Genomic DNA, 19,761 nt, shown 5'->3' with positions numbered 1-19,761 from the left:
TTTAAATCTGCTTATAAACGCTAATGCTTTTCTACATCGCACTGGTAGTACAACGTAGCATGCAATCACGTGACTCCCAAGTTTAATTTGACATGGTTTATCATATAAATATTTGCCCATAAAAAGGAGTTTCCACTGCAACTGTGGGATATTTTTTTTTTTTAAAGATCCCACCATGTTGAAAGAACAAATTGTCTGTGCCGACACGTCGTGTTTCAATCCGTCGTCTTCATTTTTTATACGGCATGGCTTTACTTGCATAAAAACTGTGGATGGAAACGCAGTTACTGTGGAGAAACTTCAGCGGAAACAACACAAAAGTCAAAGTCAAGATACTTTTATTGTAAGACAACTGTATATAAAAACTTTTTTTAAACTTTTGCATTGATAATGAGACATCTAAAGAATGAAAATTATCAGCACAGAATCAATATAACAAATCCTTTCCATCACATCTTTGTGTTGACAATAGCTTTGCTGTACAGTGCTTAAAGATGGAATGAGTAATGTTTACTGAATGTCCAGTGACATCTTTGACACTTGAAATGACTAATTACAATAGTGTCACAAACCACACTTCACATTTCCAGAAAACAAAGATGGTAAGTAATCACCATTTACCAAACAATTGACTGTTTGGAAAGCAGATCTAACCGTTACCCCAAAAGGACACAACATAGGGTGTTTTCACATTTGTTCCCTTTCAGCCAATATTTGTGAACTCTGTGCAGTTCGCTTAATTTATTGTACATTGTTAACACTCCAGAGAAACTCAAACCCCTCAAAAGAGCCCCCGAACCGAACAGAGATCATCTCGAGAGGTGGTCTGAGTTGGGTTCGCTTGAATTCTGTGGTCCGGTTCCCATTTTTAGGACAATGTAAACACAAAAGTCCCCAGGTTCGCTTGTAACTATTCCCACACAACACACTAGACTACAGCAACACTGTTTCCCCTGCCATAAACCCTTACATTGGTGCCACGAGAGATGGAGTTTTTAGTTCAGATTATTGGTTTGCAATATGTGCTCTATATGCTAAGAGAGTTTTATAAGCTGTTTATTGATCGTGGGGTTTGAATAGTGTGAGAAGACAACATATTTGGTGAGAATCACAACCTATAAAATCTATTCTAGCTCTTAAAGGGGAAGTAGCCTACATTGGGTGTAAAATTTTCAATTACAGCATTATTTAATCTGCAGTTACTCAATTGCTATTTGTTCTGTTACCAATAATATTTACAAGTTAATCGTATCATCTGATTACAGTTATGTCTCATATTTGAACTAAAAGCAATCTATTAGCTTCCAAACTGTAAGTATGTATATCTAGCTGTCCCATAACACATTGTGATTGAATGGCTTGTCCTGCATGAGTGAATGTTGGAAAAAGATGTTGGTTCTTTTCAAAACATAGCAATGTGAATGCAAAAAAAGAGGACTCAGTCCACAAAATAGGTGAAGTGAACTGGTAAAAGAGTTGCAAAGGCAAGGGCAGTGTAACTACAAAGATAACAACATTTTGTTACCCTCCAGTTGACTTTAAAGAGGACTGATATCGGTTATTTTAAAAGAGGACTATATGTGAATACACCCTTAGAGTGTGTTACAACATCTACAACGTTAAACATTAAAAAAACATGTACAGTCCATTCTGAAAGTATTCAGACCCCTTAACATTTGAGACGTAGTAACGTTACAGCCTTATTCTATAAGGAATTGTATACACAATACCCGATAATGACAAAGCAAAAACAGGTTTAGAAATGTTTAAATGCAAATGTATAAAGAAAAAGGAATATACCTTATTTACATAAATATTCAAATCCTTTGCTATGAGCCTTGAAATTGAGCTGTTTCCATTGACCATCCTTGAGATGTTTCCACAACTTGATTGGAGTCCACTTCTGGTAAATGCAATTGATTGGATATGATGTGCACACACCTGTTTATATAAGGTCCCACAGTTGACAGTGCATGTCAGAACAAAAACCAAGCCATGAGGTTGAAGGAATTGTCCGTAGAGCTCCGAGACAGGATTATGTCGAGGCACAGATCTGGGGAAGGGTAGCAAAACAAAAAATTCTCCAGTACTCCCGAAGAAGTTTGGAACCACCAAGACTCTTCCTAGAGCTGGCCACCCAGCCAAATTGAGCAATCGGGGGAGAAGGGCCTTGGTCAGGGAGGTGACCAAGAACCCGATGATCACTGACAGAGCTCTAGAGTTCCTCTGTGGAAATGGGAGAATCTTCCAGAAGGATAACCATCTCTGCAGCACTCAACCAATCAGGCATTTATGGGTGTGGCCAGACAGAAGCCACTCTACAGTGAAAGGCACATGACAGCACACATGGAGTTTGCCAAAAGGCACCTAAAGAATCTCAGACCATGAGAAACAAGATTCTCTGGTCTGATGAAACCGAGATTGAACTATTTGGCCTGAATGCCAAGCGTCACGTCTGGTGGAAACCTGGTACCATCCCTATGGTGAAGCATGGTGGTGGCAGCAACATGCTGTGGGGATGTTTTTTTAGCAGCGGGGACTGGGAGACTAGTCAGGATTGAGGGAAAGATGAACGGAGTAAAGTACAGAGATCCTTGATGAAAAGCTGCTGCAGAGCTCTCAGGACCTCAGACTTTGGCGAAGGTTCACCTTCCAACAGGAAAACAATCCTAAGCACACAGCCAAGACAATGCAGGAGCGGCTTCGGGACAAGTCTCAATGTACTTGAGAGGCCCAACCAGAGCCCAGACTTGAACCCTATCGGACTTCTCTGGAGAGACCTGAAAATAGCTGTGCAGCGACGCTCCCCATCCAACTTGACAGAGCTTGAGTGGATCTCTAGAGAAGAATGGGAGAAACTCCCCAAATACAGGTGTGCCAAGCTTGTAGCGTGATACCCAAGAAGACTCAAGGCTGTAATTGCTGCCAAAGGTGCTTCAACAAAACACTGAAAAGGGTCTGAATACTTATGTAAATGTAACATCATTTATTCATTTTTTTGGCTCAAATTCCTAAAAACCTGCTTTTGCTTTGTCATGATGGTGTTTTGTGTGTAGATTGTTTGAGGGGGAAAAAAACTATAGAATCCATTTTAGAAAATGAAAGTCAAAGGGTCTGAAAGGGGTACTTTCCAAATGCTCTTCCAAAAAGAGAACAAATAAAACAGGATAGATTGGAGTAACTGTTTAAAAGTACGACAAGTTCGTAATCTATTCAAAAGGCACATTTTTGTAGTACTGTACAATTTGGGGGTGGGAGAAAAATCTATTCCCCGGATATATTCAAATAATATAAATAATGTTTTTTTTAAGGAAAAAAAGTTCATGTCAACGTTAAACAAATAATATACACTGAAGGAATGAAACACCTCTCAAATTGGTGATAGTCTGTTCTATGATTATTTTCACCATGGCATGATTTAACTTCTGGTCCGAAATTGTGTTGTGCCGCGTCATCACGATAAAGTTTTTGTCTTTGGAGATAGGCAATAACAAACTAGCATATTTCATAATTCTTTTAAAACAATTACCTGCACTCCAGATTGCCAAATCAAACAATAGATGACATTGACATACTAGTCTAGAACACATCCAACAGTCTATATTGTCATGACAAAGTATATATTTCATTCAAACTCAAAGTGCACCGTCAGATCAATGTCCTTTAACTACCATCACGCAAAGCGACCTTCGCAGTGCAGGCAGGGTCATTGCGTTGTCATAGCAACCTCACTCACTATTTTGAGCAAGACAATCTCCACCAGGTTGAACATGGTGAGATTGTAACTCCTAAAATTAATAGCGCAGTGTGTTTCAGGGATTTTACAGCTGACTAGCTACTTCACATGCTGATATTGATTTTGATATTATCGTGTGTAGCTATGTTTTGTAGCTAGCCAGCAATCCTGTCCAGAGAGAGCTCCAACAGATTCCTACAAAAATTATCATATGTTGCTTCCTGCCTTATAACGACAAAATGCAAAAGGCGTTATTTAACAATGTAAATCATAGTAATTAGGGGTTTTGTGTGGATTATTCCTTTAACCATTGCTATAGCTATTAAGACAACTATGGTTAACTCAGAAACAGATATCGTACTCTTCAGGTGTAAATGACCAATATCATCAAAAGCAATTATATACAATAGTGGAATTGTGAAAATATGTATTGACATTCACTTCACCCCCCTGGCATGATGTATGTAATGCTCATGTAGCTCTGAGACGTCACTAAATGTTACCCAACAATCCGCACACTCAAAGGCATCATACCCCCACTTTTTGCCCCTTGGTATCACAAATGTTGAGGCTCTAAAGAAAGCATCATGATCACCCTTAGACTTGTCTCGTATTTGGGCTGGTACATTCCGAGGACCTTTATCCAGGGGACAGGGTGAGGGTGGTTCATGTGTCGGCATGTTTGTGGTGTCTGTTTGGGGCTTTGGTGTACATTGAGTTGGTTCATCAGTAAGAACACATGAGGAGGGATATGAGGGCTGAGGTAAATCGGAGTTGCTTGCCTCACAACAATCATTGCTAGGGATGATTTGCCCTTCATGTTCAAGGGACACAGTGTTACAGGGTGTGTCGTAGACTGAGGATAAGCTAATGTTTAGAAGCTCTTGAGGCTCTTCTTCTGTGTCTGAAATAATGACTGATGGCTGTGAGGATATTTTAGGGACGACATAAAGACGATCAGGGTTAGGATACCTATACATGTTCCTTTTCTTTGACGGAGGAATTGGTATTGTCTGAGGGGATAGCAGCGTGACTCTCTGTCTTGGCTTGTTTGAAAGCTTGGAGGTAAGGGATGCAGAAACATAATTAGCTGAAATGCTGCTATATGCTTTTTCCCCCCCAATAAGATGGCAAACCTGATGGGCTTGGAGTAAGTCTGTGGTTGTAAATCTGGCATTACATTTTTCACAGCGATATGGAAATAGAAGTGGTTCCAATGGCCCTTCAGGGAGAGGGATAACAGGGCGGGCTTTGTGAGCCTTCAAGTGATTCTGTAAGGCTTGGTTACTAGGAAATGGGAGCATGCAAGGGAGACAGTAGTGTGAGCTAGCACCTCTGTGTAAAAGACGATGTTTCTCCAAGTATCTGAAACCGGTGAACTCCTTTCCACACGTGTCACATTTCAGGCTTTCACGCGGCTGGTGATTTTCACACAGATGGGTATTTAAGTCTTCTTCAATGACATAGGTTTTGGGACATAATGGACAAGCATATGGTCTCTGTGCTGCATGTTCCTGCATGTGCTCCCTATAGGAGCCAAAGAAGCGAAACTCTAAATTGCACTGATTGCATGAGAAGCTACAGCGTTTTTCTCTGTGTAGTCCCTGATGCAACCAAAGCTTGTTCCACTGGTTAAAGGATTTTCCACATTGTCCACATGAATACCTGTCACAAGGGGCATGGGTCTGTAAACAAGAGCGAACACCTGCAGGCTGTTGAACCACACGTACGGAATTACAGCTCATTACAGAAGGGGAAGATAGAGCAGGACTTGCACACATGGAGTTTGAGGGAGAAGGATGGGGTCTGGGGTCTGGGGTCTGGCAAGCAGGTTTGGGGTTTTGTGGAAGCACATCTGAGGAATACTCCTCCATAGTTTCCGGAGGTGGCAGAGGCTCAGGCTCCTTACATTGGGGATGCTGGTCATCCAAAGATAACATTTCCTGACTATCATTGTACGGAGAATCAATTTCAGGCTCAGGCGTCTGATTCTGCAGAGATTGGGGTTCGTACCAGACCTGTGACAAGGACGAAATGCATGCCCTCTCCTCTCCACTTGATTTGCAACAAACTTTACAATGAACACATAATTCCGTGACCTGGTCATACCTTTGTCCACAGACCTCACAAAGGTTTGGCCTGTTATTAGTGTGCGTTTGTAGATGAAGAATGTACTGACACCAGTGACGATTAAGTTGTTTGCAAATCTGACATTTAAAGTACATCGGGGTATTAATCTGCCCATCAGTCCTTTGCTCCACCAGGAACCCCTCAATGTCAACCTTGTTTCCATCTCCCTCATATCTAGCCTCAAAACACACTTTGGAGACTTGATGTGTGCGCAAGGATGAGAAGACGCTAAAGGCCTGTCCACATTGGTTACAGAAGAAAGGCATCTCTCCTGAGTGCATATGAGAGTGGGTTTTAAGCTCCCTAAGCAGAACAAAGCCTTTTCCACACACAGAGCAGGCATACGGTTTAACAGGCCAGTGTGTTTTTTCATGTGCATTGAAACTTAAGAACTTGCTAAACATCTTGCCACAGACTTTGCAGGTGAAACGACTCACTCCACTGTGTGTTTGCAGGTGCATCTTCAATGTGGCCTTGCTGAAAAAATATTTGAAACAAGTGGAGCATCTAAGGGTTTTCCTGCCATTAAGGGAGACTGGGGAATCTATATAATCAGCGCAAGATTGGATCTGAATTTCTCTGGCTCTTTTCGTTTTATTAATCAAACTGAACCTCTTGGTGCCCTTCATGTGGATCTTTAAATGATCAATCAAGTCATCTTTGTTTGGAGACTGAGTGACGCAACATGGGCATTGCATGAGTCCATGTTGTTTGTGGATGTTTGAGTGCGAGTTGAGCTTGGAGAGCTGAGCAAAGCTCTTGCCGCACTTCTGGCACCTGTAAGGCTTCTCACCTGTGTGAATGCGCTTGTGAATTGTGTATGCTGATATGTGACGAAATGAGCGACCACAGAAGTGGCATGACATTGGTTTCCTTGTCTTAAAATTTTGTTGAAGTACACTTGAATGCTGTAATTTAGCACGAGCTGTTAGGAGTTGATCTCCACAGTTGATCTCCCTAACATTAACTACATTGTAATCGTTTGTTACTGCTTTCACTTCGTGTGCTCTACATTCTTCTTGTTCAACACTTTCCAATGTGTAATTTTCCATTAACGAATTACAGAGGCTAGTGTTGTCAATGGTAGACTGAATCAAAACGTCAAGCCTATCCCCGGAGTTCACTTTGGAGAGTGGTCGTTTGGATTTCACTTTTGTAGCCCATCCAGTTTTATTTCTCCTGCGTCTCTTCTTCACACCAGTCACTTTATGAGGTAATTTTGTGAGATGGGGTGTTAATTGGGTAGATTCAATTTGCTGGATTCCTTGTATCGGCCCTGCATCAACAGAGAACATTGTTTCTGAAGATATGGAGGTTTCAAATTCTTGCCCTGAAATACTGGGGGAAATAGTCACAGTTTGTGAGGAGAAAATGTTGCTGGATACATCAACGATCTCCCATATGTCATCTTGCTCTTGTTTAAGAGCAATGTCTTCAATCTTCATTGCCTTGGATGCTTTAGTGTGCCTTAAGGTTGACGACGCTGGGTTCAAATTGTTCTTTTTCCCTCCCTTAGAAGTTCCCTTTGATTTACAGCTCTGTGTCTTATTCACAGAAAGTTCCCCGCTAGTGTTTGACTTCTGCTCTCCACATGACAGCCGTTTTGCCATTCTCAAAGTTCTTTTCTTGAATGGCCGACCTTGTTTATTTTTCAGTGCTGTTATGGTGGTCTGAAAATCTTGCCCCACCATCTCTTTTACAACTGATGTGGCCACTGTCGGTTCTTCCGAAATTGTCTTGGAATTTTTCTTCCCCTTGTTCTTCATTCTCTGATTCTCCAGTAAGGACGAGTCCACTAATACAGAGCTTTCACTAAGATCATCTTTAGGATTTAGGACTTTTATATCTGCATTAACAAAATCAGTACTTCTGGTGTCAACTTTTCGCTTTCTTTGTATTTCTGATATATTGCTGACACACAGAGATGTTTTTTCTGGGGACATATTAATGCATTGCTGTTCACTGGGAACGTTGGTGGTAGATGACATTTTTTGCAATCTCTTGGAAAAACGACCACCTTTTTTACGTTTTGGAATCACAGTACTGATTGTGTCTATTGCAATAGACATAGAGCCCCCTGCTTCATCTATAGGGACTTGTAAAATGAATTTGTCATCTGTTAATGCATTGCCATCCTTCACCTGAGATTGGCTGTGTTTACTTTGTGGATTCACATAGTCTATTTTGAGAATTTTGCCTTTCTTCCCTTTGCCATCTTCTTTCCCCCTATTTTCTGGGCTTTTTTCTTCCTCAATGAGTTCCTCTTTTACAAATGCTGATAAGAATTTGAGAGACATGTTGTCATCTGTGATATTCTTATCAAGACCTGTGCCTTTTGGTCTCTGAGGTTTTATCGTCTTAGGAGTCCTCATTTTATGTGACCGTTTGTTGATACAGTCAGCACTCACTAATTGAGTAATCTGTCCTTGCACTGCAATTGAGGACACTGTTATTGATACAGGACTGGTAGGGTTATTGGTGAGATCTGATGCAACCGATAGAATTACTTGATCTTGCATCGACTCAGTTGTGATATGTGAATTAGATGTGTAGGGCAGTCTGGAATTTCTTCGATTGGATATTGAACCAGTAATTTTTTTTCTCACTTTGGAGATTTTATAAGTATCAAGAATATTCTGAACCTGGTCCACATGTGTGAAATTGGTAGCCATTTCAGAGTATCCATATTCCATTCCAAGAGAAAGTTTTGAACTTGGTGGGGTTGGAGTTATCTTCCTTTTCTTGCATGCCTTTGAAATATACTTTTTTTGTGTGGGTGTGACACATCCACTGTTAGATTCTGACTTGATCTCTGATGCCAGCGAAGAAACTTGGTTGGGATGTTTATCTGAGGTAAGAGTTGCTGCTTGTTCTGATATGGAAACATTGCTGTCCTCTTCTTTCAGATTCTTTTTTGACCCCATACGTGGTTTGCGCTCTGTTTCCATATGTTTTTCCATCACTGATGTCACTGTTTCTTTTTTATGTTTAACTACATTGTTATTGCTTTTCCCATCACACTTTCCTCCTTGCTTTGCATGGATAAGGTTGGGAGGCATTTCAAGACATCCAACTTCTGCTCCAAGAGAAGGATTTGAAGTTAGCATAGCTGCTCTTTTAGCATTTGCTGGGGGTGCTTTTAAAGGGAGGTCTCTTTTCCTGGATGATTTTGACTTATTTGTTGTTGCCATTTCAGGTATGATATGTTCCATTCCTGATTCTGTCTTTGTCTCTGATGCTAGCAAAGAAACATGCTCTAATGCATTGTGGTCATGCTGTTTTAGCTGGCTGTCTGAGATAGTGGATTCTACTTGATCTGGTTTGGAAACACTACAGTCCTCTTTTTTTAGCTTCTTTCTTGGCCCTTTACGCTGATGTGGTTTGTGGGCTGCTGTTTCCAAATGGTCATCTGTCATTGATATTTCATGCTTTACTACATCATTATTGTTCTTTCCATCACTCTTTCCTCCTTTCTCTGCTTGGTTAAGGTGGGGAGGCATTTCAAGATATCCATCTTCACCTCCAATAGAAGGATCGGAAGTTAGTACAGCTGCTTTCTTATCAGTTTTAGAGAGTTTCCCTTTAAAGCATGCTTTTGACTTATTCTTTGTTGCCGTTTTGGGTACGGCATGTTTCAAGCCTGATTTTGTCTTTCTTGATGACAGAAAATAAGATTGAGGTAATTTACTATGGTTATGCTGTTCCAACAGGTTATCCAAGGCAGGAAAGGTTGTTGGTTCTAATGGAGCAACATTATCAGTCTCTTCTTTTAACTTTTTTTGTTGATCCTTAGGTTTGAGTGGTTTGTGGAGATCCTCAATCACTGCATCTATAAATGCTTCCACATGTCTCATTTCATCCATTTGTGGGATTTCAGGACTTCTATGTTTCTCTCCAGAGTAGTTTATATCCAGAGTTGACACCTGTGCTTTCTCAACTTTCTGTGAAGGTCTTTTTCTTTCTTGACAAGTAGTGGAATTCTTCTTAACTCTTTTGGATGGCGCATGCACTGTGTCAGATGAAGGACCTGAAGTTGGCATAGATGCTTTCTTATGACTTTTCAATAGGCTTTTTGACGTATGTTTCTCTTTCATGCATATTTTCGACTTTTTGGGTAGGGCATTCTTGATTCTGCCCGATTCTGTCTTTATTTCTAATGTCAGCAAAGGCGATTGAGATAATGTACTATGGTTATGTTGTTCAAACAGGTTATCTGAGGAAGGAAAGGTTGAGTATGCTGATGTAGAAACATCACTGACCTCTTTTTTGTGTAGATCCTCGGTCACTGACTCCATCACTGCTTCCATTTGTCTTGTATGATCCACTTCTGGCACATCAGGACGCATATGTTCCATTCCAAGTGAAGAATCCAGAGTTGATGCAGAAACATTGCTGGCTTCTTCTTTATTTTTGTTTCTTTGATCCACATGTTCCAGTGGTTGGTGAACATCTTTAATTACTGACTCTATCACTGCTTCCACTTGTCTCATTTGATCCACTTCTGGCACATCGGGACGCATATGTTCCACTACAAGGGAAGGATCCAGAGTTGGCACCTGTGCTTTCTCAACTTTCAGTAAAGGTTTGTTTCTTGCCTTACACATCTTTGGAATATTCTTTGTAGCCGTTCTCGGTGTCGGGTATACAGTGTCAGATTCTGTCTCAATCTTTGATGGCAGTAAAGGCGTTTCCTGAGATGCACTGTGATTTTGCACCTGCAACTGGCAATCTGAAACAGGAAGGGCAGGTTGATCAGATAATAGGACAAGTGCCTTTTCTGTACCTTTTTTATGTTGAACCCCACGTTTCCGTGATTTCTGGGAGTGTGGCACAGTAGGCGCCGAAGTCTTGGAATACACCTCATCCCTATTAGTCTGGGTGTGTATATCTCCCTGAGGAATTCCATTTGTACACGGTAATTCTGATACACCACGAGTTCTAGGCACCCATTTGCATTTACTTTTGGATCCAATGTCTTTCTTTGTTTCTTTGTCATTCCCTGTAGAGGCAATCTCAGCAAGGGCCTTGGAATCTAGTGCAAATATTGGAGGATGTCGTACTGCAGTGGTCATGTTTTTGTAAAATGGTGTGTTTTTCTTCAGGGGTTTTCCACCTCTGTGACTTTCCTGTTGAGGGGAAATATCTGCACTACATAGAGGAATGACAGACAACGGTGAGATAAGAGTTGTGTGCTCCAATTTGAGAATGGGTTCAATAAGATAGGATGAAACTGGTAACACTGGTTGGGTGGGCGTGTGTGTGAGGATTTGCATCTTTTGAACAGTTTTTGGGGTCGCTTTACACTTTCTGCTGGATTTTCTTGAGGTGCTTGTAGGTGAATTTGATGCCACGGTTCTTGTATCCGTCTTCTTTACTTTTGACTTGGGGGGGTGATAGGCAGGGACCTGCTGGAATTTTGGAACACACTCTTCAATCATGCCACAGTTCTCCGTATCATTAGATCCACCTTCCTGTGCTATCGCTAGCAGTTTAGCCATTTTAAACAATGTCTTTTTCTTGAATGGTCGACCAGCTTTCCGCTTCAATTTCAGCACATCCTCAATACTCTTCAGTCCAGAGAGAGCTTGAGTTCTCGGAGTCATTTCCCCCTGGTTTCCTACAGCTGATGTGTTAGCAGTGACATATTTGATTTCCCTCCTTATGTCACTTGGTGCCCCCTGGTCTTTTTGAGTGATAGACAAGTCAAAGCATCTAGACATCACACCAGGACATTTACCACTCCCTTCTGTAAAGTTTTTGGAGGGTTCTCTTTTTCGGTGTTCCTTCAAATTGTTCTTGACATCCAAGACACCAGTGTCTGACAAGAATTTGGGCTCTGTTTTTATATACAAGTATTTAGGCTCCATTTTTATGTCAGATGATTGTAGTGGAGTTGCATCTTGAGAGAGTCCCAAATTACAATTTTCTTGGGGTGTAGCGCTGCTACTCTGTGACTGAGTGGTCAAGAGGCTGCTCGGAGTCATTCTGTTTCTTTTGAACGCCTGAGTCCTTCTATTTCCTGCTTTGGACGTTATTGCTGTATTTTTTCCAGGTATCTTTTGTACTTTCAATGCATCCTCTGTGTTATCATCAAACGAGCAGACCGTTTCGGACAGCACCAATGTGTTTTGTGCCAGAGCTTGTACTATAGGAGAATCTTTCCCCTCTGCGGCAGTGGTCAATTTTAGCGCTGGGACTTCTTCTTCTGCTTTTTGTGTGGTCTTTGAAGTTCTCTGTCCTCTGGGCGGTTGGATAAATTCCATAGAAATGCTTTGTCCAGTTATTTGAGATTTAGATATGTCATCTGAGTGGTTTGAAGAATCAGATGTTGAATTGCATCCAAAACTTGTGGCAATTGAGGTAGTTGGGGGAAATTCTAACATTTCATCCCATTTCTTCTCATCTGTTTGTTTGCATGAGGGTGTTAGATTATCCTTATTGCGAGTCACCCTGGATATGGCATCTGAATCCCATTCCTGGGCAATTGCTGAAAGTTTAGCCATTTTCCCTAGAGTTTTCTTATATGGCTGACCAACTTTTCGCTTTTGTTGCTTTTCCATCACAGGCAAAAGTGATATTTTCTCTTTTCCTTTTTTGGTTTCCGAAAGTGGTAACATTTGATGGGATACATCAGCATAGGCTTTCTCATCCACTACCGCTCTTGAATATTGTCCGGGGTCACTTAGAGAAGAGTCTGATAAAGAAGATTGCTGTAACTCAAGGTCTATGGGTGACTGTGTGACAGTTCCCTTTATATTTTTTGACAGATTGCTTGAAAAGGGGGAGAAAGAAACTATAGTACCGATCCCCACTGCAGCAGAATCTCTACCGGTCTTCTTTTTTACATCAAATCCAGAAGCCAAAATACAACTTTCCTGAACATTGGTTAGGCCCACAGGGCATGATCTTTCTAAGAAAGGGGAACACTTATCTTGGATGACTTCTGTTGCCCCTCGTTGAAGATCTTGAGCCATGATCTTTGAATGACTGTGGATGTCCGAAAAAGGACTAGAGTCATCTTCATTCTTCACCTTAAATTCGGCCATATTCTTCTTATATGTTTTGTCAGTCAGGACCTCTTCTCCCCCTTCTGCTCCCTTTTGACAAAAAATGAGAATGGAGTACAAATAAGTGATTATTATTGAGGTTGGAATAAGGTCTATAAAACATTTACATTTCTGCTTTGTAATGTTGTTTAAGGATGTCCTACCTTGTGTTCAGTGATTTTCTGACATGAATGGCTTGGTATATTTCTAGTTTCATCTGTTGAGTAGTCTCCTGCTTCATCTATGCTGTCCCAACTCTTCTCCATGTTGTCAAAGGCTTCCAGGAGAACTTGGACAAGAAGTTCATCTGCAACCTTCATATGAGAATCAAACATAAAATACATCGTCCACTATGTTCCAAATAGAGCAATCTACACAACAACACTTATATAAGTAGCACTTATATCAGTGCTATTGTATGCAAAAAAAAATGTATGTTGGCAATGGCATCATTATGATTAAAATAGCCTTCTAGGATATATAATTTTGAAAAATATGAAATGTACTTACTGCAGATCATATCCAGACGCCTTCAGTTATCAGGAAAAGACAGGTGCTCCTTGGTTGGCTATGGCTAAAATATAAGAATTAATACATTATATGACATTTGTAAACACACTAACTTTTGTTGTTGAATTTGTGATACATCATTTGATATATTGTAATATTAGTACAGTATAATGTAGTCCAAAGGCCGGCAGAGTCGTTTCATCTTACCATCAAAAGGGAATATATGCAGCCGCTATACACTCCTTTCCCGTGGACCTGTTCGTGGATAAAACATTATCCATTCAGGCTGCAAAGCGGTCAATTTCCTCCTCAACTCAATTTAATGGCGAGAAGGGGGGGACAAAAAAATCTGGGAAAATGTGTACTTTCTTTATGAAACACCATTTTCTACTACCATGCTAATACTAGTCCCGGATGCTAGCCATAATACTAGTATCACATTCAGATAATCAGGTTGCAGCAGCCTGTTTTTTCACTACTAATCTGATAGTTTCAAAACTGTATCGTGGACAGGGACTAGCATTAGCCACTGTAGCATGGTGGTGGAAAGAAAGTATGCAAAGAAAGTATGCATCATTTCCTAGTTTTTTTTCTGCCACCTCGCTATTAAAACTAGTTAAGGCGAGAATGTTTCATGTACGAACCTGTCCATGGGGGGGGGGGGGGGGGGGGGGGGGGGGGGGATACGAGTGTATACCAGGCTGCATAGATTCCCATTGGACGGTAAGAAGGAACGACTCAATATCGCCATCTGCCGGCCTTTTGGGCTAGGCTAACTATAATGAAGCAAACAGTGAGATTTACTATGAACCAAATCCACCCTGCACCATCCTAATTGGTACAGTCCATGAAACACATGCATGCTTGTGACCACAACAAATAGTCCATATTATTGTACACATTGATTTTGTGAGTGCAGTTTTCAGATTAATATTGTGTAGCTAATTAATTTAGCCTGATGCATAGCCTAGTCGGTGGACTGGAGAACATAGCTAGCCGACAGGGTTTGTTTATTCAACTAGCTAGGGTGAGGGGTGAAAAATACTAAACTGCCATCACACCAGATGGTTTATCATTTTAATTTATGTAGTTTAAATGATACAAGCACGTGTCACTCGGCACAGAATCATAACCTCTCTAGCTACTAGTGTAACGTGTAGCCTACTAACTGTAGCTAACGCAGGGCTACCATCACCGTACATTCCCACTCCCCCCGTTTCATATGCATGCACGTACCATTAGCTAGAACGTGAACTCGTGAAGTCTCTGATCTGCAAAATTACGAAATCGAGATACATTTAGGAAACAACGTCAAAGACGCCCATTTCGAAAGTAATTTCATTCGATTTTGTTTTCCTCTGAGAACCATCTGAGGACCGGAAGTTGGTGTCTAACCATGCGCGACATAAGCACCGACTGGGTCCAATAAATGGAGTAAACGTTCCACCAAACTTTTTATTCCTGACCAGCTACGAAGATATGTTTCTATTAAATTGGACTTTTATTCACCACATTCTGCTTTTCAAACAATTAAGCTTCACAATCCTATAAAAATAAAGCCGAAATAAATCATATTCAGGTTTTTATTGAGATTTTTTTTTTTTTTACATCAACAAATAAAACAAATCTTGACATTTCACTTTATTACAGCAAACTTTCAAAATATTTTCTCTGGAACAAAACTCAAATTCACATTATCCTCAAATTAATGTTTGGTGGCTTCACATACCTATTTCCAATTACAGAGATAGATGCAGTATGTTTTACAATATGTATGTTTTTATCTGTATAGTTCAACTGCATTGTCAAAAACATTATTACAAGACAAGAACATTGAATTAATCGAAGCAACATAGAATAAGAGCCAGACCAAGTTGAAAACATGAAATTGTAAGAAACTTGTTACAGGAACGTGAAATCATACAAATTATAGATTTTGCTGTGTACCTCAATTACGATTTCTATATTACAGAAATTACAAAGTTGCAATGCAGTATGAACTGATATTGTCATGCACACAATTCATTAGAGAAATGAATAGCAGGCTAGAAGACATGTTTAACATACATGCAATCCTGAACAACATTTACATACAACTTTGCCCAGTCTGTGAAACCAAGCCATCCACTTCAGTTGAAAGCCAAGTAATAAAAAAACAAGTAAAAGAGTTGACAGCTAACAGATAAAAGTCTTAAAAATAACTATGAGTAGCGATGTTTAGTGAATTACAAGGATGATACTAGCTAACAAAAAACCCTCACAGTAGACAATAACTATACATCTTCTGGTAGAAATCTTAGTGATGATTGGATTGGAAGTTCACAGTTACCGTCTTGACACCACAAGAAAGTGCAACTATGTTTAATGGCGCCGTACCAAATGGCACCATATTCGCTTTATAGTGCTCTACTTTTGACAAGGGTCCGTAGGCTCTGGTCAAAGTAGTGCACTTTATAGGGAAGAGGGTGCCATGACAGTGACACTAACAAAATCTGTATCGAAACAAAGATGGCTGGGAAGGAGAAGTTGTTACATTCAAAGCTTTGGCAATTAAGGGAAATAAAATTACAAGACATTAGCATTTAGAAAATTGCAGGACCCTCAGGAGAGATAAGGCAACAACTAAAAGTATGTTATTAATTATTTATTAATTACAGCAAACAAAACACTGATTTAACCCATTTTAGCTTCTTATTTACCTATATGAGTAAATAGACAATTGATTCATACATTCCTAATCTTTCCCACATTGTAACATTTCGGATGGAGATGAAGAAACATCTCAGTTAAAGCTCAATGAGAATATCATGACCTAAAGGATGAGCATGGAATTAGAAACAGTATCCAAATGGGATAAGTCTGCACAGACCAATACATTAACAATTGTCAATGAAATTGTCTTCACATCATTCGAGCTATGAAGAAAAAAATTATAAAGATTCACATGGTTTCCACAAACCATCAAAAATAATAGCAAGAGCAAATAGACACGTAGGTTAATTGAGAAAACTAAAGAGTTAGGTAAAAGCTATCCCATTAATAAAATGTTAAAAACATGTCCATTCATCCTACAAGATGCTACTGATATTTTGTGTTTCCTGGCAACAAGGTGTGTTGTCTTGTTCAGTCTGCTCCACCTAGGTTCCTTTTACTTTAGAACCTTTTTGGTTGAGCCAGGCTTCCTGCCCCTCCTTTTAGAAACAACCCCCACCTTCTTTAGGGCTGCCACCACCTTACCAGGTTTGCTAGCCTTGTGATGATCACTGTGTGGATTTATTTCCTCTTCAACTGGAGACAAGTCTTCGTCCTCATTTTTCTCTGCATCTTCCTCCTCCTCTGAATCATAAGTTGTATAATCAACTTTCACAGTCTTTCTCCTGCCTCTTCGCCTCTGGGCTTGGATGGCAGCTTCATCTAACACATTTGCTTTACCATTGGTGCAGCGGTAAAGCTTTACTATTGGAGAAACAGTGCACCCCCGTTTGGCTGGGGGTGCACTATTGGAACGATCCTTCTCTGCTGCTCTCTTGGCATTGTTTGCTAGTACGGAGCCTAAGGGGCGGCCCCTCTTTCGCGGGGAACCATCTTTAACGGGTGGCTTGGAAACTTTAGAGGTTGGAGGTGGGTTCTTCCGTAAGTGGACACCTTTACCTATTATTGCCTTGCGTGGACGGCCTCTTCCCCGTGGCTCGGCAGAGGTGGCTGGGGGATCCATGCAGGGATGGATGCGCGGCCTTCCGAGAGGCTTTGACACTCTTGATCCCTTAGGTTCGCTTTTCGGTTTCTTTCTCTTTTCTTCCTCCTCAGTTGATAGTGGGTTCTTCCTCGGCCTACCCCTTTTTTTGGGTTGTTTAACTTTTTGGGGCCGGCCATGCTTCAGAGGTGCAGTTGGCTCTGCTGAAACAGCATTAGGGTCAACCACTTTACGTGGCCTGCCTCGTGGCTGCTTGTCTAGTACCCTCAGTATCTTGGGTGTCTTAGAGCCTGATCCTTTGGGCCTTCCCTTTCCCCTCTTAGGTGGTATGGGGTTGCCATTAGACAATGCTTCACCTAACTCCTCATCACTACCAGTATCAGAGGCAATTATCTGTCCTTTTTCCGACACTGTTGCCCCTTCTTCCGACATTGTTGCCCCTTCTTCCGACATTGTTGCCCTTTCTTCAGACATTGTTTCCCCTTCTTCAGACATTGTTGCCCCTTCTTCAGACATTGTTGCCCCTTCTTCAGACATTGTTGCCCCTTCTTCAGACATTGTTGCCCCTTCTTTCATCTGTTTTCTTTGTTCTGTCCTTCCAGCTCACTTTCTTGGAGGACTAGTGAACTACTTAGGGCTTCCCACTGTAAAACACACATCTCGAGAAAGTTACAAAACAAACACATTTTGTTTGTGGACCCCCTCATTGCTTCATAAAACTGACCTACATGGGCACGAGAAAGTGTAGCTAACATGTATTGCAACATGCACAGCCTAAACACTGATTTTGTGTTTACTGATTTGTAATTTATGTATATGGTAAGGTGCACAATACTAACAAAATCTGATATGAACGTCTCCATGACATCCCTAATTAAGGTTACTGCATTCAAGCGATTCTGAAATCTAGCTAGCTAGTATCCTGAATCAGTGATTGTTTTGGTTAGTAGTAGTTAGCTAACTTTACCAGCTGTTCGAAGAAACATAATATGAATATTTTAGGACAGGGTTTCCCACACTCGGTCCTGCCCACCCCTGGGTGCACATTTTGTTTTTTCCTAAGCACTAAATAGCTGATTGAAATAATCAAAGTTTGATGATGAATTGGATATTTGAATCAAATGGGTAGTGCTTGCGAAAAAACGTGCACACAGGGGGAGGGAGGGGCCCAGGACCGAGTTTGGGAAACCCTGTTCGAGAAGTAACGTTAACTAAATGGACTTGAAAATAAACTAGCTAATTGGCTCTACGTAGCATCGCCAGCTATTTCTCTAGGTAGCTACCTAACTAGTTATCTTGACAAAGCCAACTAACTAGCTAGCTAGTTAAATAAAGGTTAAATAAAAAAATAAAATAAAAAAAGCTAACATGCAGTAGCACGAACGCTTGCGACAGCCATGGATAACAAGCTAGCTAGCTGACGCCGTTAGCTTGCTAGCGAAACTAGTTTAATGAAAATACCACACTGCGCAGCATACGCCTCACCTTGGTAAAATCCTTGGTTAGATATCGTTTAATCTCATGAAAGTTGACAGATGGTTAATTTGTCCTTGCTGTTGTTTTTTTTAGCTAGCTAGCGATGTAAATTTCAAACGGAAGTTGTGGGGGCTGATTTGTAAACCCCTACTACTAAGGGCAAGTGGGACCACTTTTTTTAGTTCCGATCCTTGAAATCAAAAATCTGTTGTCTATGACCTCTTCCTTCACAGGACACTGATGACACTTGTGGTTAGTGCTACACCTAGAGAGTTCGCCATAGTCTTTGATGCTATTCCATCTGGAACTCTCCTGTCGTTTAGAGTTGTAACCAGACCTCATTTTCTTGACCTACTCTCGCTTAATCCAGTTGAGTCTCCAATAGGAAAAATGTGTTTCTCCTTGCTCCCTCAGAACAACAGGTCTATACGTGCTTTATTTCAAAGGGGTATTGTATCCACTCCTTATGTAATATCTGTTGGGAAAAAGTCTGGTTATTATCACACAAATACCTGCTTGTTAACAAGGTCAATTAACAAGGTCAAAGAGGTCTCTTTCAGAATGATCCATAAGTATTACCCTGCAAATCATTACCTGAAGAAACTCAAAAAAAGACATTAACTGTACTTTTTTGTGTTGAGCATCCAGAAACCGTTTTGCATTTATTATGGCATTGTCTACATGCAAAGAAATTATGGAAAAATATTCATAGTTTTATAATTGTTCATATTCTTGATGACTTTTGGGTTTTTTTTATGGGAGAATGTGCTGCTCGGTTTCCTTAACTATAAAAAGGATACAGAAAAACAATGTAAATTCACTAGTGAAAAAACACTCTTCTGTGTTTTCTATAAGGAATTCGAGCAGTACATTAAGACCATTCTACATTCTTCCAACAAGAAAGCTATTAATTAATATTAATTTCCACGAAGTTTGCTGCTTCAGTGTCTTTAGATATTTTTGTCAGATGTTACTATGGAATACGGAAGTATAATTACAAGCATTTCAATAAGTGTCAAATACTTTTATTGACAATTACATGAAGTTGATGCAGAGAGTCAATATTTGCAGTGTTGACCCTTCTTTTTCAAGACCTCTGCAATCCGCTCTGGCATGCTGTCAATTAACTTCTGGGCCACATCAATTAACTTCTGGGCCACAACCTCTGT

The 19,761-nt window shown here is 40.5% G+C and overlaps 2 protein-coding genes across 2 annotated transcripts; both read right to left on the bottom strand.

The window, feature by feature from the left end:
• Positions 1 to 321: 321 nt before the first annotated feature.
• Positions 322 to 14,833, bottom strand: LOC109903785 (uncharacterized). Its single transcript, XM_020500726.2, has 4 exons — positions 14,659 to 14,833; positions 13,423 to 13,486; positions 13,077 to 13,226; positions 322 to 12,963 (listed from the first exon to the last, which is right to left on the bottom strand). The coding sequence occupies exons 3-4, from the start codon at positions 13,176 to 13,178 to the stop codon at positions 4,174 to 4,176; spliced, it is 8,892 nt and encodes a 2,963-aa protein (XP_020356315.1). The 5' UTR covers positions 13,179 to 13,226; positions 13,423 to 13,486; positions 14,659 to 14,833; the 3' UTR covers positions 322 to 4,173.
• A 154-nt stretch (positions 14,834 to 14,987) lies between these two features.
• Positions 14,988 to 18,759, bottom strand: LOC109903786 (uncharacterized). Its single transcript, XM_020500727.2, has 2 exons — positions 18,602 to 18,759; positions 14,988 to 17,760 (listed from the first exon to the last, which is right to left on the bottom strand). The coding sequence occupies exon 2, from the start codon at positions 17,690 to 17,692 to the stop codon at positions 16,571 to 16,573; it is 1,122 nt and encodes a 373-aa protein (XP_020356316.1). The 5' UTR covers positions 17,693 to 17,760; positions 18,602 to 18,759; the 3' UTR covers positions 14,988 to 16,570.
• Positions 18,760 to 19,761: the final 1,002 nt, after the last annotated feature.

This window comes from Oncorhynchus kisutch, linkage group LG14 (genome assembly GCF_002021735.2).
Source record: "Oncorhynchus kisutch isolate 150728-3 linkage group LG14, Okis_V2, whole genome shotgun sequence".
Taxonomy (NCBI): domain Eukaryota; kingdom Metazoa; phylum Chordata; class Actinopteri; order Salmoniformes; family Salmonidae; genus Oncorhynchus; species Oncorhynchus kisutch.
Note: the sequence above shows the minus strand (reverse complement) of the source record. Positions and strands in the feature narration are given on the sequence as shown.